The sequence below is a fragment of the Bos javanicus genome, chromosome 8, assembly GCF_032452875.1.
Source record: "Bos javanicus breed banteng chromosome 8, ARS-OSU_banteng_1.0, whole genome shotgun sequence".
NCBI classification, from domain to species: Eukaryota; Metazoa; Chordata; class Mammalia; order Artiodactyla; family Bovidae; genus Bos; species Bos javanicus.
In genome coordinates, this window is record NC_083875.1 from 74,280,794 (window position 1) to 74,307,388 (window position 26,595).

The window sequence follows — 26,595 nt, forward strand, 5'->3', positions numbered from 1 at the left end:
GGTCTTGAGTAGGGGAGGTTGGGGTCAAATGTTCCATTGCACTTATGAGGGCTCTTCTCTTCAAGAGCTTCCAGCAGTGAAACGACCTAAAGACAGGCATGAGAAAGGCAGAGAAACAAGGTGTGCCTCATCCTTCTTTCTGCTGTTTCTGATGAGTTTTTCTTATTTAGTCTTTACTTTTTCGATGAAACTTGTTATGTATGCTCAGTAGTCCTCTATTAAGTATGTCATATATAACGGTAAAGTAGCAATCAAAATGATACATATTTTAATATCACTTTTCCTAATAAATTGGGCCTAATTAAGTAAAGGATTTATCTAGCTTTTCCTTTTTTTCTTTAAAGCATTTGTATTGATTCCTTGGAAGCTTTAAATATAAAAAACAATAGAATTGTATAAAAGATGATACAGGGTCTGTTAGAATTGATTAAATGTTTGATTAATTTGAAATATTTCTCAACTGGTCCAAATATTTTTGTTTCCATTTTAGAACAAAATCCAGTCTCATAGCAGAGGAGAATATAATGTTTACAGCACCTTTCAGAGCCATGAACCAGAGTTTGACTACTTGAAAAGTTTAGAAATAGAAGAAAAGATCAACAAAATTAGGTGGTTACCCCAGAAAAATGCTGCTCAGTTTTTATTGTCTACCAATGGTAAGTGTACATTTTTTCTTTTCATATACCCACTATGTACACATATCCTGTGGGTTTCTTTCCCCTTTTCAAAGAGGAGTAGTTGTTAAGAGGGCTCTGGAGATAGACATTTGGAAATATTCTTCTTCATATAGAATGTAAACTCTTTTTTGTCTTTTCCTTTTTTATTTTCTTTCAGTTTTTAAATTCTCTGAAAGAGCTCCTTAGGTGTCCTTGTCTTTAGTACACACACTGTTTGTAGTAAAAAGAATGAGGTTTACATCTGCTTTGGGTCAGATTCTGTTCCTGCTCCTTCTTGGCTTAGGAGCCTTGGGCAGGTTGCTGACCCTGCTCGGGTCTCCTCGTCTGCACACTCAGGGTGGTGGGTTTGCATTACCATCTGGTTATGGGGATGACTCCTGGTGTACACAGTGAGTGCTCAGTATGTGTTCATTTCCTTCCCTCTTCCTTTTTAACTGTGCCTAACTCTCCAAAGAGTATTTCATACTATAAATGCAAAACACTGTCAAAGGACAGTCCCCACTCCAGAACACTGTATAGAAGAGTGCTCGTCCTACTTGATCCTCGTTCAGGAAGGACACAAACTGGAGTTGCCTCATTGCCATTCTGTCTTGTTTCTGTAGGAAGAGTTACTAAATGAAGGTTAGAATTATATAATGACTCTATAAGAATTTAAAGTCCTTTATGACAAGTTAAGAAGTGGGTCATTTCTTTTTGTTCTTCTTATTTTCACCTGAGTTGTGACTTGGCTTATCCCTGCGGATTTGGGTCTAAAGAGAGTCATTAGCATGGTTGAGGAGTACTTCCAGATGTTTTGGGTAGCCAGTCTGTAAAAATTTAAATTAAAAGCTTTTTGATGTTGGAACAAGGATTGGGGAAAGACTTCCATTTTCTCATCCCCTTGGTATTAGTAAAATCAGATATTAGCACCTAGAACTCACCATTCTTTAGCACTTGCAGAATCTAAACTCAGGTGACTTTGGTTGACACAGTGGAAAACATTAAGTGCTGGAGAAGAAAATGGCAACCCACTCCAGTACTCTTGCCTGGAGAATCCCATGGACAGAGGAGCCTGGTGGGCTACAGTCTATGGGGTCGCAAAGAGTCAGACACGACTGAGCGACTTCACTTCACTTCGTCACCTTAGGCCTTCTCACCCACTGTGTCAAATTCTTGGAAATGCATTCCATAGAATGATACCACAGGCTGATAACATGAACTGCATTTTCCTCTCCTTATTAAAAAAAAATACATAGAAATAATGATTTAAAGCTTGTAATTTACAACATTATAAATGGAGGCTATATGTTTATTCATGTTGTATGTTGGTTTCTAATCTTGGTTCAGTTTTGATTTGTACAGTTGAGTTCTTTCAAAGAGCACTTCAGGTACTGCTCTTTGACATCCACTGTGTATTATTGTGGAGAAGGAAATGGCAACCCACTCCAATATTCTTGCCTGGAGAATCCCATGGACAGAGGAGTCTGGCAGACCATGGTCCATAGGGTCACAGAGAGGCGGACATGACTGAAGTGACTAAGCATGCATGCAATATGTGTTATACAATTTAGGCAGTTTCTACTTTGGAAGTAAATGTCCCAGGAAGTGTGTTTGCTCATAGTAATTTTGGCAGTTCATTTCCTACAGGCTAAATTGTTTTATAGAGGGGAATTTTTAAAATACAAGCTGAAGTAGCATAATGAAGTCCCATATACCAAACACCCAGCTTCAGCAGTTCTCAGTTCATCACCAGTTGTGTTTCGTTGGTACTTCTTACCCTGCCTTCTCAGTATTATTTGAAAGCAAACCCCATTTCATCTCAGTTCTCATTTGTATCTCTGCGTGTTATCCATGCAGGTTTCCTTTGTGATTTGAAATAAATAAGGCATCATATAATCAGCCCAGCCTTTATAGACACTGACCTCGACAAGAGCTCAGTGGCAGGAGAAACCACTGGAAATTCCAAGGTCAGGGGTTACGTGAATCTAAGTGCTGTTTTTGTGTAGACAGAATAAACAGTGTTCCCCAAATAGGATTATGTAAATTTGAAAAATCATTGATTAGTAATACAGCTTATTTTTAAGAGCAATACACAATGCATTGTACCTGTTTGGGGTTTTTTGTTGTTGTTGTTGTTAATGAATACTAAGTAAAACACAACTTTTGGGATGGTAGCTGTATTATTTTTTGTGCTAAAAGTAGAGTCCAATGTGGAAGAATGTAACAAGTATGGAAATTTTACAAACCACAGTATCTGGGGGTGCTGAGAATAGGAAAAGCGATGAGAGGAGTAGGACTTGAGCTGCATCTGAAAAGCTTTATTCTTTGAAAAGAGAGAAGGCAAATATGGAAAAATGTCAACTTCGGTTAAATCTGAGCAGTGTCTCTGTATTATTTGGTAGAGTTTTCTCTGACAGACAGCATAATATCTGTACTTTCTCTCTTCATAGTGTAATGGGTCTTTATACTCACAGAAAGGTTAGAAAACTGCTGGGGAGACTGAGGGAGAATAGGACCAAACATTCCAACTTTGAGTGATCAAAATTAGTCTTCATCTTTGCATTGGCTTTCTGTGATCGTCGCTATTCAAGTATTTCCCAGATTGTTTTTACTTAAATAATTTCATAGTCCTCTTCTTATAACTTTATTCATTTAATGTTTATTCAGGTGACTTTATTCTCTTTCTCTTTAACCTCCTTTGCCTTTCTCTGAATTCTCTTCAGTTTCTGTATGTTGCAGAAACATCCAGCTCTAAAATCTGTTGACCATGGGTCTTTGAATATATAATTAATAAAAGTTCACTTGTGAATAGCTTGTATTAACAGCTTATTAATAAGAAGCTTTTTGGATTGTATGTAAAAGCCGCACATCCACTTGGAAAGGAAACTTGGTAGCTTTGGTGTTCCCTGTTCTAACCCTCTGTGGTGAGGGGAACACCAGGACTCTGAACTTCTGAAACACTTGAGATATCAGTATTCACAATGTCGGGGAACACTGTAGAGCAATGGTTCTTAACTTTTTGACTGTAACAATTCTCTGAGGAATCTAATAACCCTCTTCACAGAAAATGAGTATATTCACATACTCTTGTGTGCAGTTTTTTGGACTTTGATTATTCTCATGTACCTTCAACTACAAGCCCAAAATTCCAGGTAAAAGTAACTGCTGGACTTCTCTGGTGGCTCAGTGGTAAAGACTGCCTGCCAATGCAGGAGACACAAGTTCGATCCCTGGTCCAAGAAGATCCCACATGCTGTGGAAAAATTGAGCCCTTGTGCCACAACTACTGAGCTTCTGCTCTAGGGCCCATGGGCAGCAACTACTGAAGCACCCTAGAGCCCATGCTCCACAACAAGAGAGACCACCATAACAAGAAGCCTGCACACCGCAACTAGAGAGTAGGCCTCTGCCCCGCCCCCCAAACCGCTTGCTGCAACTAGAGAAAGCCTGCTCACAGTAACGAAGACCCCGTGTAGCCATAAATAAATAAATCTTTAAAAAAAGAAAGAAAGCAACAAACCTACAAGCCCAGCAGCACAGCCCCCCCCCCCCCAAAAGTTCCAAAAAATACTGTAGAACATATAAGAATTTAGATTTTTTTTTAAATTCCCAACCTGCCTTTTCACAAGTACTGCACTGATATTGTGTAGTACTTCTCGGTCTTTTGTTTATGCCATTAAAAGTTTTTAGCATTCTCTTAAGTCACAGATTTTATCACTTAAAATTTTTTGTTCTGAAGTTTAATTTATTTCAAAAATCTGTTTGCCCAGTTTATTTTCTTTTTCTTTCTTTTTTTTCTATAACACTACTAGGAACCACAAACTAATTACATCTTATTTGAAATGTTTGATAAGTTTATTGTGATTTCTTTATCTGGATCTTTAATAAGGATGATGAATTTGAGCAGGCCATAAGAAATCATGGGAATGTGTGTGTGATGGTGTTGGAGGGGTTCATCCTTATAATCTTTAGATGATAATTTCTTCCAAAATGTAGAATTCAGGCATGGCTCATTTATATGATAGATTTGGGGACAGGTTAAATACTCTAAAATTTGTCATTCTTTACCTAAATTATATAAATATATGTAAACCAAATGGCACATAGAAAACACATATAACTTAACTGCTGCTAAGTCACTTCAGTTGTGTCTGACTCTGTGCGACCCCATAGACAGCAGCCCACCAGGCTCCCCTGTCCTTGGGATTCTCCAGGCAAGAACACTGGAGTGGGTTGCCATTTCCTTCTCCAATGCATGAAAGTGGAAAGTGAAAGTGAAGTCGCTCAGTCGTGTCCAACTCTTAGCGACCCCAGGGACTGCAGCCTACCAGGCTCCTCTGCCCGTGGGATTTTCCAGGCAAGAGTACTGGAGTGGGGTGCCATTGCCTTCTCCAACTTAACTGCAATATACCTGAAAACTCCAGGTACATAGGGTTCAGATGAAATAGTTAGCTGCAAGCTAGTAAAGTTGGCAGTTGCTCTCTGTGTACATGTCATCTCTGCTGGGGCACCCACAGTGGTGCTTAGCGTGCTCTTCTCCACTGGGCAGAGGGGTGGCCAGGCTGGAGGAGTCCCTGCTATGTCTCTGTATGGAGCACTACAAATTACTCTATACACTGCCTTTCAGATTCTGGTATACTCATTTGCATATGAAGGGCCATTAAGATGTGGCATTTTTATAAGTCCAGTTTTAAGCTTATAATGGGCATGCATACTCAGTTGTGTCCGACTCCTTGCAACCCCATGGGATGTAGCCCTCCAGCCTCCTCTGTCCATGGGATTCTCCAGGCAGGAATACTGGATTGGGTTGCCATTTCCTACTCCAGGGGATCTTCCCGACGCAGGGACTGAACCTGCATCTCCTGTGTTGGCAAGTGGATTCTTTACACTGGGCCACTTGGGCACACAGAGTTAAATAAATGTGCTTGATTCCATCGTGATGTAAATGGTTGGTTGAGTAAATAAGTGGGGAGAAAGTGCTTGTTACAGAGAATTCCAAATAACATGTGGATGGATACTCCTCCCTGCCCGGACTGTAACTTGTTCTATTAGACATGGATGGATTTAATGCCTCATTTCCAAAGCGGGAGAGAGTAAGTGTGCAGTGGAGAAACCTGGCAGTTTCTTTCCTAACCAAGTGATCACCGGTGGAAAAGTCATGTCAGTACTATGTATATATTTACTTCACTCTGGGCTCTTCCTGATACCCCATGATCTCAATCTGATCATGAGGGGAACAACAGACATGCCCAGTGGAGGTACATTCCACACACTTTGCCACTGCTTCTCAGAACTGTCAGGATGAAGAAAAATAAGAAAGGCTGAGAAATTGTTGCAGAGAGACTAAGGTGCCATGACAGCTAAATACGGTGTTGTTTGGATCCTGGAACAGAAAGAGGCGTTAGTGGAAAACCTGATGAAATCAGAGTAAAGTCTGAAGTCTAGTGAATGGTAACGTGGAATGTTAATTTCTTAGTTTTAACAAATGTACCGTGGTTGCATAAGATGCTGACATAAGGAAAAAACTGGGTAAAGAGTATATGGAAACACTCAGTGCAGACTTACTTCAGAGGTAAAGTTTATTGTAAAAAACACTATTTTATATATTCTCGATACTGAATCATTTTGTCTTGAAGGACTTGGGGATGTATGCTTTTAATTGGTAAACTATTTTCAGGGCCTTGTACTTACTTCAATCACAAATGTAACTTTTACTCTAAATAGTCCCTGGTGGCTCATATGGTAGAGAATTTGCCTGCAGTGCAGAAGACCCAGATTCCACCCCTGTGTTGGAAAGATAGCCTGGAAAAAGGAATGGATACCCATTCCAATATTCTTGTCTGGAGAACTCCATGAACTAGGAAAAACTGAGCCTGGTGGGCTATACAGTCCATGGGGTGGCAAAGAATTAGACATGAAGGAGCGACTAACCCTTAGGCTATTTTAACGACTTTTTGTGTGTGTAAAAGTTAAATATTAAGCATTATGCATATATAGACATATGACTAAGCATGTGCTTAGTCACTTAGTTGTGTCCGACTCTGTGACCCCATGGACTGTAGCCCACCAGGCTGCTCTGTCCTTGGGGATTCTCCAGGCAAGAATACTGGAGTGGATTGCTATGCCCTCCTCCAGGGGATGGACACACACACACACAGACACACACGGTTTCCCCCACCCCCTCTAGCGCACGCACACACACACACAGAGTTCCCCCGCCCCCTCTAGCTATAATAATTTTTGAAGGATAAGGACCTGGCTGTGACCTGATTTTAATATTAAGTGATATTTAATGAGTGGCATTAACATAGATTTTTTTTTATTTCTGTGCTGTTTTTATATGTACAGATGTTTTTATTCACCTGGTAGTAGAAAGTTTATGTTTTGTTGAGTCGGATCAGGGACTTTATTCTTGGGATCCTTTTGGGTGAGATATGAAATCACATGTTTAAGTATACTTAAAATGTGTTTCTTCTGTCGAGGTTAATCTCTCATTTTTTAAGACTTTCTTTATTTTTTCCCAGATAAAACAATAAAGTTATGGAAAATCAGTGAAAGGGACAAAAGACCGGAAGGGTATAACTTGAAAGAGGAAGATGGAAGGTATAGAGATCCTACTACAGTCACTACACTACGTGTAAGTACATGTTAAAAAAAATCTGATTCCAATGAATAGTCTTCTGTAGTACTGTTATTATGTAGTCTAGATCCTCAACAGAACATGAATAGGAATAATTACACTCTGCCCCTTCCCAAGATTGTGTGACCAGACACAACATTAAAGACTCAAATTTTAAACAGACCCCGACCTACAGATGAGTCTCATCGTGGCCAGGGCCGAACCAGGACTCAACACAAGACTGTGTTTTGATTTGTTTTGTTTTTCACTATGCCACCATGCTCTCTTTTGTTCTTATGGTTTGGTTGTCAGCTATTAGAAGGTTAAGTTTCAAGATTAACTTTCTTTGGAGATCAAAAAAATAAAAATGGACTAAATCTTCTAGTTGCAATGAAAAATACCAAGAATTTGATTCTTTGGGCTGATTTCCTTTTTAGCCACTTTAAATCATAAACATTTATTAGCTTTGCAAGTCTTTCAAGCAAAAGATTGAAACTAGGAAAAACTATAAATTCTGATAGTATTGCTCTCAGTTCAGTTCAGTCGCTCAGTCGTGTCCGACTCTTCGCTACCCCATGAATCACAGCACGCCAGGCCTCCCTGTCCATCACCAACTCCCGGAGTTCACCCAAACTCATGTCCATCAAGTCAGCGATGCCATCCAGCCATCTCATCCTCTGTCGTCCCCTTCTCCTCCTGCCCCCAATCCCTCCCAGCATCAGAGTCTTTTCCAATGAGTCAGCTCTTCGCATGAGGTGGCCAAAGTATTGGAGTTTCAGCCTCAGCATCAGTCCCTCCAATGAACACCCAGGACTGATCTCCTTCAGGATGGACTGGTTGGATCTCCGTCCAGTCCAAGGGACTCTCAAGAGTCTTCTCCAACACCACAGTTCAAAAGCATCAATTCTTCGGCGCTCAGCTCTCCTCACAGTCCAACTCGCACATCCATACATGACCACTGGAAAAACCATTGCCCTGACTAGACGGACCTTTATTGGCAAAGTAATATCTCTGCTTTTGAATATGCTATCTAGGTTGGTCATAAGTTTTCCTTCCAAAGAGTAAGCATCTTTTAATTTCATGGCTGCAATCACCATCTGCAGTGATTTTGGAGCCCCCCAAAATAAAGTCTGACACTTTCCACTGTTTCCCCGTCTATATCCCATGAAGTGATGGGACCGGATGCCATGATCTTAGTTTTCGGAATGTTGAGCTTTAAGCCAACTTTTTCACTCTCCACTTTTCACTTTCATCAAGAGGCTTTTTAGTTCCTCTTCACTTTCTGCCATAAGGGTGGTGTCATCTGCATATCTGAGGTTATTGAGATTTCTCCTGGCAATCTTGATTCCAGCTTGTGCTTCCTTCACCCCAGCGTAGGAAGGCAAATTTGTTTTTCATTTTTCTTCCCCTGTCAGCACTTTAAACAACCAATATCAGTTACTTTATAAAACTAAATCTGTGTAGTATTATGCTGTTTAATATTACCTCAGAAACTGGAGTAATGAAGTCTTCTGAACCTTCAGTTCTCTTGTAGAAAGTGAATATTTTGTAATCACTTCTTTTTCATGTCTTATTGACAGGTGCCAGTCTTTCGGCCCATGGATCTAATGGTTGAGGCCAGTCCACGAAGAATATTTGCCAATGCCCATACATATCACATCAACTCAATTTCTATTAATAGTGATTATGAAACATATTTATCTGCAGATGATTTGCGGATTAATCTTTGGCATCTGGAAATAACAGACAGGAGTTTTAGTATCCATTTGGTTTCCTTTTTCGGTGTTGGGTAAAGAAGGCATGTTATCCTCATACTGGATTTATTTTCATTCTCTCCTTGGGGTGTTTTGATTCTTACATAATAGCTTATTATTTTATAGCACTTTTTTGTGTTATTAAACACTGGGTGAAATTATTTGATAAAAGGCTTATAATGTATCAATTTAAAAACTGGATTCTTGGAATTTTAACGAATTTTTCTCTCTGTACCTATGAAAATAGAAAAACTTTTAATAGCTGTTTCTTGTAACAGAAACAAATATGTGGAGTATTATCTTTAAAATATTTTTAATTATAAAAGTATTCTCATTAAGGTTGGAAAAAGATCCGTGGCATGATGCATGATGGTCTAAATACTTCTCATTGTTTATGTTATCCTCCTAAAAATTTTCTGTGATTATGAGATATACACACACACATATATAGAAATGTATATACATGTTTGTTTTTAAGTACTTAAGTTGTTGATAAATGTTAATTATCACACTACTATTAATGTATATCTTTCCAAATAGATATCATTTGAAAAATTAACACTGTACTATAATTCATACTCTACCAGTGCAAGCATACCTCGGAGATACTACAGATGCAGTTGCAGACCACAAGAATAAAGTGAATACTGCCCTAAAATTAAGTCACACAAATTATTTGGTTTCCCAGTACTTATAAATGTTAGCGCTACATTGTAGTCTATTAAAGTATGTAGTTGCATTATGTCTTTTTAAAAAAAAAAATATGTATACCTTAGTTTAAAAATATTGCTGAAAAATGCTGATCATCACCTGCACCTTCAGCAATCGGTAATCTTTATGCTGCTGGAGGGTCTTGCCTCGTTGAAGGTTGCTGACTGATCAGTGGTGATTGTTGAAGGTTAGGGTAGCTGTAGCAGTTTCTTTGAAATAAGACAGCAGTGATGTTTGCCACATCAATTTTGACTCTTCCCGTCATGAATTATTTCTTTGTAGTCTGCAGTGCTGTTTGACAGCATTTCACGCAAGTGGAACTTCTTTCAAAACTGGAGTCAGCCCTCTCAAACCCTGCCACTGCTTTATCAGCTAAGTTTTTGTAATGTTCTCAGCCCTTGGTTGTCCTTTCAGCAGTTGACTAAATTCACCACCTTGTGTGTGTAGTTCATGGCACCCCCACACGATTACAGGATCAAAGATAGCTGAGCTGATCACAGATCGCCGAAACAAATGTAATAATAATGTAAAGGTTTGAGCTGATGATGTTGGGAAAATGGTGTTTGATAGGCTAGCTTGATGCACAGTTGCTGCAAAACATCAATTTATAAAAAATGCGGTAAATCATAGGTGAAGTGCAGTGAACTGATAGGTGAAACACGGTAAAGCAAAGCAAAGAAACAAGGTCTGCCTGTAATGCGTAAAAAATGCCTGCTTTCCTATACCTTTCGCGGTCTAGTTAGTGAAAGGGTCTCTAGTTGTTTTCATTTGCGTCTTTCATCCTTAGTAGACTTCAGCATGTTTTCATATTTTTTCAACCATTTCTTTTTGTTCTTTTCCAAAATTTTCATTGGATTTGCATATATTCTTATTGGAGGTTTTTTTTTTTTTTTTTTAAGCACCTTTTTAATATCAGGTAAATCAGCTCCATTGTTTGTGTGCAGCTTCCCCATTGTGCTGCCTTCCAGATTTTTCCTTTTGTTTTGTTTGGAAATATGGTATGTTCTTGATATTTAGGATGATGGCCTAGCAATCTTTTCTTTATGTCTTCTGGGATTTATATCATACTCAGGAAAAAAAAAAACCCTCTACATTCTAAAATAGAATTAATATGTGTGCTTAAGTCTGAATGAGCTGTAGATTTGAGAAATATAAAATTATACTTGACCTTTCTTTTAAGTGGAAATTCCTTAATAAAATGCTCTCCAGATATTGTGGATATCAAGCCTGCCAATATGGAAGAGCTGACAGAGGTGATTACAGCTGCAGAATTCCATCCCAACAGCTGTAACACATTTGTATACAGTAGCAGTAAAGGAACCATTCGGTTATGTGACATGAGGGCATCCGCCCTCTGTGATAGGCATTCTAAACGTAAGTTTATTTTCAAATGATAACATTTTCTGTTTGTCTTCAGACGTTGTAACTACATGTACATAGGTTTTCTTGGTGACTCAGACAGTAAAGAATCCACCTGCAGGAGATCTGGGATCAGTCACTGGGTTGGGGAGATCTCCTGGAGCAGGGCATAGCAACCCACTCCAGTATTCTTGCCTGGAGAATCCCATGGACAGAGGAGCCTGGCTGCCTACAGTCCATGAGGTTGCACAGTCAGACAGGACTGAGCGACTAAGCACAGCACATGGGTCTTAAACCTCCTGTACCTTTTGGTAAGCTGCCTGACTCAACCTGAGACTTTACAGGTTCTCCTACTGGAAAAACAGAAGACTATCTCTGGGGCACATCTGTTGAGTCTCAGTAGATGTACTTTTAATAGAATGCTATTCTTTGGGAACTTGGGTTTGGGTTCTCCAGTCCTGTCTGCAAGAACATTTCCTTTCTTGCCTGCCTCCCTCTTTTTTCTCCCCACTCCCTTCCTTCCTGTTTTGGGCTTCCTAGGAAGATTTTTTCCTGAGAAGAGGTTTCTTTGGCTCGTTTAAGTTTGAAGAGTACAAGGTTAAGAAATTCAGGGGTTGCATTATTCTTACCTCCATGTTGAATTTTTAAAAAACTTACTGTTACATACCTCTTATCAATCTAATTTTACCTGACCACTGAAAACCGTGGGTATGCATGGGAGTGGCGAAGGTGGTCTGTGTCTTGTGGTGATGGTATAGGCAAAGTCAGTGAGGTATATGTAGGACCACAGAGCTGACACATGTCAGATGTGGCAGACAAGTCTGGTTCTGGTGAATTAGCCACATGACTCTGGAAAGTGCTGTGCTACATAATGTACTTTGCTTCTTCAGCTTCTGTATTCTCATTCTCCTAAGAAACTCTCTCAGGGAGGTTACAATCTTACAGATGTTCTTTGAGATGTTTTCCAGTTCTTTATTAGCCTGTCATTTTTAGCTCACTGCTAGGAAGTTTGTGAATAATGTTTTGTGTAAATGCTTTGTCCAAGCCAGAGTAATTACAGATGGTCCCAACCTTTTTTGCTTGTTTTCAGTGTTTGAAGAACCTGAAGATCCCAGTAACAGGTCTTTTTTTTCTGAAATCATCTCTTCAATTTCTGATGTAAAATTCAGCCATAGTGGTCGATATATGATGACTAGAGACTATTTGTCAGTCAAAATTTGGGACTTAAATATGGAAAACAGGCCTGTGGAAACATACCAGGTATTTGGAATTCTTTCAATGAGTATATAGCCTGTATGTGTTAACCCTAGTACAAAGTGTATGTTCACCATTGGGCTTTTTCCTTCAGAGATCCATGAATACACTGCTTTTCCTTATGTTAAATTTATATCTACTTTTATAGATTGTGTTTTCTATTTAGTTTTACAATTAAAATGTAAAGCTACCAATTTGTTTCAGTGATAACTTTTTTTTCCTACTGTTATCTACATTTGAAGTGAGGATGGAATTTAGGTCTCTACCGAGGTCTGGGGAGAAGACGGGGGAGAATAGCCAGGCCTTCACTAGAGGCATCCCAGATGGAGTGTGGACAGTGCTAGTTGAATTAGAGGTTAACCCTGGCGTGTTGCCCAGTCAGGTGAACTGGCTGGTAACTGTTGTCTTAAGCTGAAGGAGAGGGGCATATGAGTACCCACCAGACAGCTTTGGGGGCTGCCTGTCTGTCATAGAATGTCAATTCTGGATTCTCCCTGTCAGCCAAGCTGCTCCCGTGGGTCCCTTTCTTCTGGAGAAGAGAATGAAGATGTGCACAGCTGGGACAGGGTGCAGTTTTTCTACCTGTGCTGGCCTGGCTTAGTGATTGGAGTAGACTCACATCATACTCAGTGTAGCAGGTGCAGATTCAACTCCCACTGAGTTTGTATAAGCATCTAGCTGACCTGTTATGTGATTGAAGGGTAATGTTAACATTACTATTTGCCTCACATACTCATGGTGGGTCCTAACCCACAAGTGTTGTAAATCCTCTGTGTTAACAGATTTTCACTTAAAATGTCACACACAGTGGTCTGAATCATTCCATTAAAGATAAAACAGACACTTAAAATGAGTTAGGTTGTTTCATAGAGAATTCTAAGCATTGAGAAAGTACTTGTTCTTTTCTATCATTACTTCATTTTAAGGTTCTCATTTAAATGAAAAAGAACAGTGAGATGGAGACTCTTTTTTTTCCCTTATGATCACAACATAGTAATATTAATATAGAAATGTATCATTTCTAAGAATACTTTAAAAATTTATTTTCTAGTTGATCCCTTTGTGGAAAACTAATGAATATAGAATTGTATTTAAAAAAACAACTATTTTCATTAGCTTTGGGTACTATGTAAGAAATGGGCTTCCCAGGTGGCTCAGTGTAAAAGAATCCACCTGCCAATATAGAATCCACAGGAAATGCAGGTTCAGTCCTTAGATTGGGAAGATCCCTGGAGGAGGAAATGGCAGCCCACTCCAGTATTCTTACCTGGAGAATTCCATAGACAGAGGAGCCTGGTGGGCCAGTCATGGGGTCACAGAAAGTTGGACATGATTGAGTGACCGAGTACATATTGTGTGTAAGCAATAACAAGTGTGTCAGATATTTCCATGATGCATACATGAAGTAACCATATAATTTATCACTGGATCAGGGCAGGGTCATGCAGTGCATAACATATGCATTTAATGGTGCTGTAGGCTTCAGTTAGTTATGCCCCAAAAACGGTAGTTAAAAAGGAAGTAAAGCCACAGTATTATATGTTTTTTAATCAACAATTAATAGAAAATCAAGTGTTGGAAAATTCAAATATTGCTATATATTCTTTAATCAGTGTCTTACCTGTGCCATTTTAAGATGTTTTCTGGCCTCCTATTTTAGTCAAACTTACAAAGAGTAAATGTGCCATCCCCAAGAGGGTATATCTCTCAGTTGTATGAATGAAAAATGTGTATTTGTGGAACGGGGAGCTCGGTACCTTTACTATTTCTCAGAGAATTGAGTTTTTGTTTTGTTCTGAGAATTGAGTTTTAATGAGATTAAAGTATGTATATGATCTAAGAATTCCATGGACAGAGGACCCTGGTGGGTACAATCCATAGGGTCGTAAAGGAGTTGGACCCGACTGAGTGAGTTTCACTCAATCCATGTGTCTATATATTCCTTCTTAAAAAGATACAGACTTGTTGAATCATTTTCCAGTTTCAAGAGCAGTAGATCATGTGATATAAGCTAAGTACCCATGTGTTTGTGTGTGTGTATAATATTTTTTTCTCCCCTGCCCCGCCCCAGGTGCATGAATACCTCAGAAGTAAACTTTGTTCACTGTATGAAAATGACTGCATATTTGACAAATTTGAATGTTGTTGGAATGGATCTGACAGGTAAATTGATTTTAATTTGAACTGAACATCTTATTCAAATGTGAATTGTTAGAGGAAAGAAATTTACTATTTCACTCCTAGTATGATTGCCACATTTGCTAATGGCCAATGTGTTTTTCAACTGAGATAAATTACATTTCCCAACTTTATTTTCCCCAGGGTTTCCTTGAAATCTTACAGCAATATTGGCAGATAAAAATTAAACATTGTGTTTCATTAAGTAAATGTGAAAATACACTAGAAACTTATAATGTTATTATATAAATGTTAATTTATCCCTTTAATGAACCATATCAATCACTTTTTTTACATACCAGTAGTTTAAATGGTGAAATTTCAGTGTGTTTGTTACTTTGCTGTTAAATTGGTTTTAGAAATATTTAGGTGATAGATACTTCATTTGGAGTTTTACACACCAGTTTTTCTGGATACTACATCAATACCTCATAGAAGAGAAGAAGTAATTACTATGTATTATTTTAACCATATTACCATGAGTGATTAGGCTTGTTATAATCCACAGCTTTGCCATAGTACAGTTTCTTTTTACTGTGCCATCAAAATGTGCATCATTATTTCAAAGGATAAGTCTTAATCTTTTCAGTTTGGTTGTCAGTATTTATTCAGTTCAGTCAGTCAGTCATGTCCAACTCTTTGTGACCCCATGGACTGCAGCATGCCAGGCTTCCCTGTCCACCACTAACTCCTGGAGCTTACTCAAACTCATGTCCATTGAGTTGGTGATGCCATCCAACCATCTCATCCTGTGTCATCCCCTTCTCCTCCTGCCTTCAGTCTTTCCCAGCATCAGGGTCTTTTCCAATGAGTCTGTTCTTTGCATCAGGTGGCCACAGTATTGGAGCTTCAGCTTCAGCATCAGTCCTTCCAATGAATATTCAGGACTGATTTCCTTTAGGATTGACTGGTTTGATCTCCCTGCAGTTCAAGGGACTCTCAAGAGTCTTCTCCAATACCACAGTTCAAAAGCATCAGTTCTTCGGCACTCAGCTTTCCAACTCTCAACATCCATACATGACTGACTACTGGGAAAACAATCACATTTGACTAAACGGACATTTGCTGGCAAAGTAATGTCTCTGCTTTTTAATATGCTGCCTAGGTTGGTCATAGCTTTTCTTCCAAGGAACAAGCCTCTTTTAATTTCATGGCTGCAGTCACCATCTGCAGTGATTTTTGAGCCGCAAAAAATAAAGTCTGTCCCTGTTTCCATTGTTTACCCATCTATTTGTCATGAAGTGATGGACCAGATGCCATGATGTTAGTTTTCTGAATGTTGAGTTTTAAGCCAACTTTTTCACTCTCCTTTTTCACGTTCATCAGGAGGCTCTTTTAATTCTTTGCTTTTTGCCATTAGGGTGGTGTCATCTGCATATCTGAGGTTACTGATAGTTTTCCCGGCAGTCTTGATTCCACCTCGTGTTTGATCTAGCCCGGCATTTCGCATGGTGTACTCTGCATATAAGTTAAATAAGCAGGGTAACAATATACAGCCTTGATGTACTCCTTTCCCGATTTGGAACCAGTCTGTTGTTCCATGTATTTATTTACCATTCATTATGTTCCAGGAGAACAGACAATAGTAAAAGAAAACATAATTCTGAAATTACTAAACCTACCTTCAAGATATTCATTAGAGTACTTTATTCAACAATAGTTTTATCACTGAAGCCTGATAAGTGATTCAGGTTTCCTGGTGCTATTGAAGATAACAGAACTTGAATCATTTATCTGTTGTCTGATTTTTTTAAATTATTTTTATCTGGTTATAATATGAGGCCACGTAGTAGGCTGGCCACAGTAAAGCTGAAGGAGTAAGCAGGCTTCGCCTTTGACCACCACTGCCCTGCCTGAGGCATCAGGGGAACAGAAAAGGGAAGGTGCTGCTGGAGTAGGATGCAGCGCGCAGCTACACCAGCTCATTCTCCTTGTGTTTGAACAGCATCTTACACTATAGAAAAATTGTTTGTTTCCCTTAACATAAAAATTTTTTTTGGAAAGATGCTCTCCTATATAATGACTGTGTGGGCATCTAAGGCAGAAAAATTCACATGGATGCAGTACTGCTGTCTAATCCACAGATCCCTGTAAATATCACAAGTTCCCTCAATCGTGTTCTTTGTCCCATCTCATTGTCTCCTTTAATCTGGAACAGTTCTTCATTCTTCCCTTGTCTTTCATGATCTCAGCTTGTTTTAAAACCACAGGCCATTCATTGTATAGAATTTTCCTTCATTTGAGTGTTGTCTAATACTCCCTCATGATTAGATTCAGGTTATACTTGGCAAGAATACCATAGAAATGCTGGCTAGCAACACCTTTTAAATAGCTATAGACTAGGTGTCAGAATCCATTAAAATCCATTAAAACCTCACAAATGCAGGTAACATGGGAATGCCAGTCTAAACTACAGAAATTATAAAAATATCTGTCAAAAATATTTGTTTACAATATATTGTTTAGGTTAAGTGAGTTTTTTATTAATAAAAATCATATATGCTACTTGTTTTATATTCTTTGATGCAGATTTCTTTAAAGCATTCATAAGCTGTTTTCTGAACCTGACGTGTCCTGGGAACATCAGTAGCTTATAATGTAAATCAGAGAATAAAGCTTTGTTTTCTTAGAAGTGTATACCATACTTTTATGTTTTGTTGTTGGTTGGCTGGTCTGGAGGACTGCATAGACTGGGGTTGTAAATGTTTTCAATTTAGACCATTCACTACTACTTACAAGCCTTACTTGAGGATGCTTTCAACTTTGGTGACAGTTTGGGCAGTCATGAAAGGAGTCATGAATAGACATCAAAGTACTAATACCGTATTCCTAGTTTATTCCAGTGATCGGTCTCTGGGTTGGTGCCAGCAGCCCTCTCCCTAAACCCAGATCTGCTTGCAGTAGCTCCTGCTTTGGAGCATTAGGCTGAATTTCACCAGTGAAATGTTCATCGAAAACTCATTTTCATTATTTGACTGGATGCTCTGTCTCCTTTTCCAGTGTTGTCATGACTGGATCTTACAATAATTTCTTCAGAATGTTTGACCGGAACACAAAGCGAGACATAACCCTGGAAGCATCACGAGAAAACAATAAACCTCGCACGGTTCTGAAGCCACGCAAAGTGTGTGCAAGTGGCAAGCGAAAGAAAGATGAAATCAGTGTCGACAGCCTAGACTTCAACAAGAAAATACTTCACACAGCCTGGCACCCCAAGGAAAATATCATTGCTGTAGCTACTACAAACAATCTGTATATATTTCAAGACAAAGTGAATTAGGGTTGGCCTTCCTAGCAGAAGAACCCACTTCCTGCTTAGTTGAGATAGTTGAATCTAGCATTCGTACTTAAAAAAGAGAGAGGTCCATTGTGGCGCCCCTTTTCCAGTGTTTGACAATGTGCCATTCGACAACACATTTTCCATAGCTACATGGAGAAAGCTCTGTGGATCCCTCCCTGTGGTGTTCTCCATGTCTGCTAGCCATTTAGGTAAGGGTAGGGCACTTTTAATTTAAATGACTTCTTGCACCATCTTGCCTAATGGACTAGATTGGACTGTGTCAACATTGATTTACTCCACTTTTTATGCCTTCCATTGTGATGACGTCAAACACAGTGAAAGCCTTCAGTCATGCTTATGGGATTTAATTGTGTATCCTCATTACTGTATCATTTGTGGGGTACACCCCTCCTCCCCTTTTTTAAATTAAATACAGCTCATTCTTACTGTGGCTTGTAGCATTCCTCCTCTCTGGCTCCTGGACTCTTCCCCTCCATCTCTTCCCCTTGCCCCTCCACCCAGTCTTGGTGGTGGTATAAAAAGGAAAGAACGAAAGCACACGAGTCAGTTTGGGGTCAGTGGTAAAGGGGGTACATGTTGCGAACAAATGTTTTAATAACAGTTGGCTGTAATCACTCCTTGCCGTGTCTGGCACTGAAAATAAGGAAAAAAAATACTACTACTGAATAAAAGTGACAAAGAATGGAGAATCTGGTTTCCTTTTTCTTTTTAATCTACCTCTTTAAGCCAATATTTTGTGTCATACCTTTGGGTGCAGTCAAGTGAAATGAGGTTCCACTGTTTAATTGGTATTTTTGTTAATTATTTTTAAAAAGTGTTCTTTACATGGAGAAGGAGAGGTATTGGTTCTGTATGAACATATTTTGACTATATATTGGTATTCCTAAAGATATCACGATCTATATACATGCTACTAGAGATTTTTTTTAATTGTAGTTATAAGGGTACTGGATACATTGTGTCTACACTTAATTCATTATCTGTTAATGAAAACTGTTGTAAATGGGAACCACATTTGTAGAACTTCATTTTTAAAGACTTTTTACAGTGCTTAATTTCATTTTTGCATTACTGAATACTAAGTCAAAGACAAACTTTTTAAACAAGTTAAAACTTTTTTGGTTATTCAGTCATACCATAACAAAACTATCCTCAAGTGATTTACATAGACAACATTGACACTGCACTAATATTTGGGGGGGGGGGGGCGCATATTTTACTGCTGTCAAATCTGAATGAAATGTACTTTGCCATAGATGTTTTTCTTCTATTTTTGGTTTTCCAAAGCAATTAATATTAAAGACAAACTTTAAAGGTACAGTGTTCCAAAAGTGCTTAATGGACTCCAACAGCTGCCTCAAGTAAAAATTTAGTAATGTATATGATTACATTTTCCCTAAATGGTGATACCTTGTCCAAAGATGAAGAGCACCCCTATTTTAACAGGTAGAAGGAACCTTGTGTCAATCTTGCAGAAGCTTTAATGGAGAAAAAGATGGACTTTATTTTTAAAAGATAAATGAGTAGGCATTCATATTAACAGAATGGTAGTGTGTTTTGGTTGAGCAGTAGTACCGCTTTGAATTTTAGAGGACCCAAGTGCTTATCTGTCCACTACCTTGTCGTTCTGTTCTCATCAATGAAAAATGATTCAACAACTCCACCGTAACCCCTCCACAGGTATACAAGTACTGTGTCTTGTAAGTTACATTTTTAGCACACAGGAGAAATGATATGTAATAAAATTACTGTTATCTTTTGGACTTAACAAATCGGAATTTGTATTTAAACACTGATTATATGTCTGATAATTCTTAAAATAATGGCACTTTTCCTAATTTACTTGGGGATCTTGGGTACATTTGTACTTTGTGTTATTCTTCATGCTTGACTTGGAAGTGGGCTATTCCCTGGCTACAAGCAGACACTGATGACTCTGATCAGGCAGTTTTCCAGATCTTTCCCTAAAGAGAGATTGTTTCCCTAAAGTTTGGGTGTAGGTGTTGAGATAAACATCGTCAGGCAGCTCTCGGAAATTCTTCTTTGATTTAGCAGTAGTTATGATGATTCTCCTCCATGACACTAAGGGTTAGTTTTATATATTTACAAAAAACATTGCTTAAAAATTAAAATGCCTCTATAAAATGAATGCTATTATAAATATTCTTAATCAATTTTTAATTTCTTTGATGTAGCAAACTATAAGCCCAGCCACTCATGGTCATGGTTAATCCTTTTATTAATAAAAGTTAAACTTGGTCTTGTCAAGTTGCTTAATATTCTCCCATTCTCTTGACACCTATAAACATACATATTCTGTCCCTCTCGCTCAACCTTTTTGAAAAATAATAGTAGGAGAACTTTCATTCTTTTAATCTTGATCTTTAGTGGCTGGGCAATAGTTATTATCTAAATCTCTGTATCTATATAAACATGTTCATGTAACTGTTGGATGTTAAGCTTTCTTCTGTGAAGCCCTTAGACTTTTGGAATAGAAAAGTGCATTCACACTTTTTCCTTTCAGATTAAGTGAGGATTTTTAAAAAACCTTAAATGTGAGAATTATTCTGGTCATAGACATTCCTAAAGAAAACAATAAAATTGAGGTTCTTACCTTTTTTAACAATATTTATACAAGTAATGTGTTTATTCTTGGAAAATTATTTGTGAAAACGAAACAGTTAACTGATAAAAGTATTTTTAGTGAAATTTAGGCCATTACCTTGCTGGGGGACACTAAATGGAGATAGTAGTGTGTACTTATAGAAGAACAAAACCAAGCTCCAACCTTCAGAATAGAAAGGTAGTGCTAGGCAATCAAGAATGAAGCCCATTTACTATAGTATATAAGAGCACTACTATTTTAGGTACTTACACGTTCAGATGGTTTATAATTAAAGCTGTTTGTGAGAGCAAAAGAGACACCACGGTTTAAAAAGGTTTTTTACAAAAAAAAAAAGTTCTTTACACACCCCTCCTCTCCAAAAAGCCTTGGAAACTGATTCTGCTTCATCTTACAACTATGCATATAAGGTCAAGACATCTTTAGTATTAATCAGAAGTTCAGAGAAATCTTGGGATTCTCAAATGTTGTAAGTGTAGTAATTGAGTTTTGTCTGCTTGACAGATTATTGCATAATGGTTTTAAACTATGTGACCTACTACGTAAGAATTGCATGCCTAAAGTTAATAATACATATGAAAAGGCCACCTTAGCACGCTACCTGTAAAAAGGAAGACACTACAAAATTTAGTTTTCTCCAAAAGAAGGAATTCAGCAAACAAAAATATGTGAATAGCAGCCAGTTATTTGAGGACTTTCCCACTAGGGGGCACTAGGTGAGTCTTGACCAACATTTAGGAGGTGTTTTTGAGAATGCATAAATGAGATACCAAAAGAGCTTCATTATTAAGAACCAAACTGGGAACCAAACAAAGGGGAAGTTAAAAGTGTATTTATGCCCAAACAAAACCACTATTTAACACAACCCTAGAGTGAGTGACTGAGGGGCGACCCAGATGTCAACTGCTATCTGTCCATGGTCTGCCTTACTGCAGAAGTAGCAAAAATGACACTGAAAATTATGAGCTGCCTTTTCTTTTAGTCAGAGATTACTCAGCCTGCCCCCTTCTTGCAAAATCAGATCCTTATGTACCATAAAGAAGACCAGGAGTTTCATGTTGCTCTTAACTCTGGAATGTCTAAATTCCTTTAAAAAAAAAATTTAACTTTTTTCTTCTGAATACATGTTCTTCAGAAAGAATAAAAAATACCCAGAAGTAACCATGCAGAGAAAATTCCCATTCATATTTTTATGTACTTTTGTTGGCTCTCTTCTGGGCATACTTGAAGCCAGATTTCCCCTTCGAATAGCCTCAATTTGTGGCTGATACATTACTTATTTACTAGTCCTGTCATCAAGAGAGATTTTTATTTTCATTTTTGCAAGTGGAAGTATTGGAATAGTGAACATACACACCAGCCTTGGTGTGTAAGATTTTTAGGATACATTCCTAGAAATTACTGTATTAAAGTTTGGTACATATTGTCAAATTTCCATTCCAAAAGTGGAAGTTCTGTCACAAATATACCCCTAACTAAGGATAAAAATCTCATGTTTTATCTTTGTCAATCAGAAAAAGTAAAAATGATAAGCCAAATTGTGTTTACATATTTTTAGTCAGATATTATTTCCTATAATCTGGCTACAAGACTATCACCCATGTGCTTTATAAATATTCCTCAGAATGAGGCTTGCTTTCTTTTTCTTTTCACAGAGCTTTTTGAAGAGCAGAAGTTCTTAATTTTCACAAAAGTTCACTTTTTCAACTATTTCTTTAATGGGTTATGCTTTCGGTATCATATCTAAGAAATCTGCCTAACAAGGTGACAAAGTTTTTTAAATATTTTAGAAACTTAATAGTTTGCAGTTTTTACATTTAGTGATGTGAATGTGATCCATTTGAGTTGGTTTTTATGTGTTACATATAAAAATCATATGTACCATACATAGATTAAGGTTCATTTTTCTTTGCACCTTTGTTGAAAATCAGTTGACACACCATTAGTCTATTTCTGAACTATTCTGTTAAGTTTATGTCTGAACTTTCACTCATACTACATTGCATGATCACGGTAGCTTTGCATAAATGCTATGTTCTTTTTGAGAACTTTTGCTAATTTTAGATCCTTTGCCTTGCCATATACAATTTAGAATCAGCCTGTTGACAAGAACAAAACCACTTGCTTGGATTTTGCTAATGATTTGCATTGAATCCGTAGACCACTTCAGGAAGAGAGGACATCTTAATATGTGCCTTCCAGTCCATGAGTGCAGCAGCATATTGCTCCATTCATAGAGGTCTTTGATTTCTTTTATTAGTGTTTTTAGATTTTAGCATAAAGATCTCACAAATACGTTATCAGTACTTTCTGGTTTTCTCTGTGTGTGCTTTTATAAATGGTACTTTTAAAAAATTTTCAATTTCCAAAATGTTCATTGCTAATATCTAGAAATACGATTGATTTTTGTATATTGACCTTGTATCCTGACACTTTGCCAGATTACTTATGTAGATTTCTTTAAAGTTTTCTACATAGCCATGTCTGCAGATTATTATTATTTATAATAAATGTTTTATTTTTCCCAGTCTTTTCAGTTTTCCTTTCCAATGCCTTTTATTTCTTGTCTTGCTGCACTGGTTAGACCTTCCAGTATGATGGTGAAAAGAGTAGTGATGCTAGACACAACCTGCTTCATCACCGATACAGGGGAACAAGCATGCAGTCTTTTAGCATTAAGTTTAGTAGTTGTAGGTTTTTGTAGATAGTCTTCACCAGGCTGAGGAAATTCCCCTTTACTCCTAGTTTTCTGAGCGTTCTTAATCATGAATGGATGTTGGGTTTTGCCAGATGTTTTTTCTGTATCTATTAAAAATGATCATGTAGTTTTTCTTCATGATGTTGACATAGTGAATTACATTGGCTTTTAACTGTGGAACCAGCCTTGCATTCCCAGAGCATTGCTGGATTCTTTTGCTAGTATTTTGTTGAGTATTTTTGCAAGGTTCATGAGGGATATTAACATATAGTTTGTTTATCTTTCAATGTCATTGTCTGGTCTGTGTAGTATTGACCTCATAAAATGAGTTTCTCTTCTTACTTATGTTATCAAAGACTGTAGGCAGAATTCATATAATTTCTTCCTTCAGTGTTGGATAGAATTCACAAGTGATGCCCTTTGGGTCTCTTTAGAACGTTAACTGAGTTTAATTTTTTTTGAAGACATAAAGTTATACAAATTATCTATTACTTAAATGAGTTTTGGCTGTTTTCCCTTCAAGGAAATTGTCCATTTTACAAACTGTCAGGTTTAAGACCACAGTTAATAACACTCATTTTTTAATCTGCTCAAAATACTATAAACTGGGATTTAATTTTTTATTTTATAGTCAAACCAAAGAGTTATTCATTTGTAGTTAGGTCTTCCCCAGCTTAAAATGAGAAAAAGTTATTTTATGTTCATATTTATATTTGATGCTTTTATTTCTTAATACATTTTAATTTCTATTACTGGTGTTCTTGTTCTAATTCTGAACTCCATTAAAGGTTATGAGAGAAAAATTACTACAGGTGAAGTGTTCACTTCAAAATACCAAATAATGTCCCTCATTAGCATTAATTAATCTTGACCTATACATCAAAGAATTACTTTATTGTTTAAAGGGACCTCAAACTTCATTAAACCAAACTCCTCATTTTAAAGATGACACAATATAAAATTGTTGTGTTGAGGGTCATGTTAATTGTGAGTCACTACAAAGAAAACTGCAGTATCTGTCCCTTTCAAGAATTGAAATGTATTATTGTTTTATTATCCTCCGAATCTCTCAGCAGAGTCGGCAGAATGAACCATCACAATTTGAAGTTTTCCAAGTGACATTTTGCTTCCTCACAGGATCTTTGAAAATGTATTAGCCCCAATCCAGATCAAACTCTTGCTGCCCAGTTTACTTAGTACTGCCTGAAAGGATCCACTGATCAGGCCAGGTAGCTGTTGCCTTCAGTAGGAAAGAACAAGGTGATTAGGATGTGGTGAAATGCCACACCAGGAATGCTGCCAGTCTAAGAAAATACTATAAAGTTCTTTCCTCCTCTGAGCCTCTTCACTGTCTCAGCTGGCAGCTGAGTGCTGATGGGCTTTGCAGAGAAGCTGATCTGGTCACTGGATGAGAAGGCCTCTCAGAGCTCATGCTTTGATTCTACCATGTTTGCTTCCTTTCCTCCCTTCTGAAACCACTGAGTTCACACCTCTTCTGCTTTAGGGCCAAGACAAGGCAAAATTATTTGTAATTGGGTACAATATGCAATCAACACTCAATATAATTTATAATGGGCTTCCTGGGTGGCTCAGTGGTAAAGAATCCACCTGCCAATTGATACAGGAGACGCAGGAGATGTGGGTTGGAGCCTGGATCAGAAAGATCCCTGGGAGGAGGAAATGGCACCCCACTCCAGTATTCTTATTTGGAAAACCCATGGACAGAGGAGCCTGGTGGGAATACAGTCCATGGGGGTCACAAAGAGTTGGACACGTCTGAGCAACTGAGCACACACACACACAATAATGGTTTGCAGAGTACATCATGGTTATGTCTTACAAACATCTCATTTGATGCCTACTACATCCCCGAGATGGTGAAAGAGGATTACTTTTCCTAGCTGACCCTCGATCAGGCTCAGAGAGGATGTGACTTGCCCAGCATCTCATCACTGGAAAGCCTGGACTCAATCAGTTTTTCTTACTCTGGGTCCCATGTTTTTTGCTCTATCTTATACACGATGCCTCTCTGATATTAAAGACATATGTATTTTTACTTAATTTCCATTTCATAATGGTAATGATGATGATAATTGCACTTTACTAAGGATTTTACACAAATTAACTTATTTTCTCAAAGTAACTTGCCCAGAGCCACATGACTCGTAAATACTACCCAACTGGGTCATCTCCAGACCCCACAGTCTTAACCACTTCTTTAATAGACTGCCAGGAAAGGAAGATAAAAATCAAGTCTATCCACAGTTCTTCCTCTCAGATACATTTCTTTTGGTTTCATATAGATACAAAAGCTGGAGGGCTATTCATACTGTTCTGTAAACTGTTTTCACATGATGGCCCACATTTTCCCATCACTGATCAACATTTTCATTCTTCATGACTACATGACAAGGAAGTAAGTACCACTGTTACTGACTTTCTGTTGGCCACATCTAGATTTTTTATCTATGTTTTTTTGTGGCCAGTAATACTGCAGTGATTATCCATGGACAGACCTCTTTGATTATTTTGTTAGGCCAATTTCCCAAAAGTGAAAGTTCTAGACCAATAGACTACATTTAAAATCTGGATGCAGTCTGCACCAGAATGGTTGTAGACAAAGATTTGTTACATAATGAGACAAGTTAAGGTCCTAATTTAGCTATCAGTGTTATAGGTACCAAAGCAATTTCCAAAAATTGTGGACCAAAATGTCCATTTCCTGACTGATTTGTATCACTTGGTCCTTATTTTTTCAAAGGCAATAACAATGCAGTGTTCTCAAACTTGACAAAACTTCAGAGATCAAGGGAAAACATTTTCTGCATGATACAATTATGGCTCTTCTCTTGAAAGCAAAGTAAAACTATAATTTGAGAGAAATCACTCCCTGGATTAACATACCAGCATTTAGGCAGCATTTTTTTTTTTTTAGTGTCTGAAAGGAAACATTCTTTCCTACCAATGAAATGGTAAATAATTACACCTAACATACTGAACTTTGCATAAGCCCATAATTGATAAGTAGGAACTCTGTGATCTATAGTAAAAAAGTTCCAAAGGAAGGGTGCCTGGCAGTGCAGCTGGTTAGGATAACGCAGACTGTATCCAGGTGGGATCTCTAAATGTGGGTAAAGAGGAATCTGGCTCAACTGGAACCATTTTTCTAGACAGTGCCTTGGAGGCTAAGAAGCAAGACGATAATCAGAATACGCTGGCAGCTTCATTCACATGTGTGTGGAAATGAAACGGGAGCATGGTAGTGGTGAGTCTGTACTTGGCAGTCAAATGGTTCCAGGTCCAAGTACCAGCTGTATCGCCATCATGTGTATGGTACTTAGCAAGTGTCATGGTTTTCTTATTTATAAAATAGTAACAATACCTAACTCCTAAGATGGTTGGGAGAATTAAATAGGAAATTAGCTCAATGAGATAGTCATAA

The 26,595-nt window shown here is 37.9% G+C and overlaps 1 protein-coding gene across 4 annotated transcripts in view; it reads left to right on the forward strand.

The window, feature by feature from the left end:
* The window catches only part of PPP2R2A (protein phosphatase 2 regulatory subunit Balpha), an 81,734-nt gene extending 63,213 nt beyond the window's left edge, over positions 1 to 18,521 (forward strand). For 3 of the 4 annotated variants that reach the window (XM_061425881.1, XM_061425882.1, XM_061425884.1), the window contains 7 exons: positions 491 to 656; positions 7,181 to 7,293; positions 8,856 to 9,033; positions 10,950 to 11,114; positions 12,190 to 12,359; positions 14,425 to 14,516; positions 17,532 to 18,521. In XM_061425881.1, the coding sequence (XP_061281865.1) occupies positions 491 to 656; positions 7,181 to 7,293; positions 8,856 to 9,033; positions 10,950 to 11,114; positions 12,190 to 12,359; positions 14,425 to 14,516; positions 17,532 to 17,811 (1,164 nt within the window). In that variant the 3' untranslated portion in view covers positions 17,812 to 18,521. The other variant, XM_061425883.1, reaches the window with a different exon arrangement.
* The last annotated feature ends 8,074 nt before the right edge of the window (positions 18,522 to 26,595 follow it).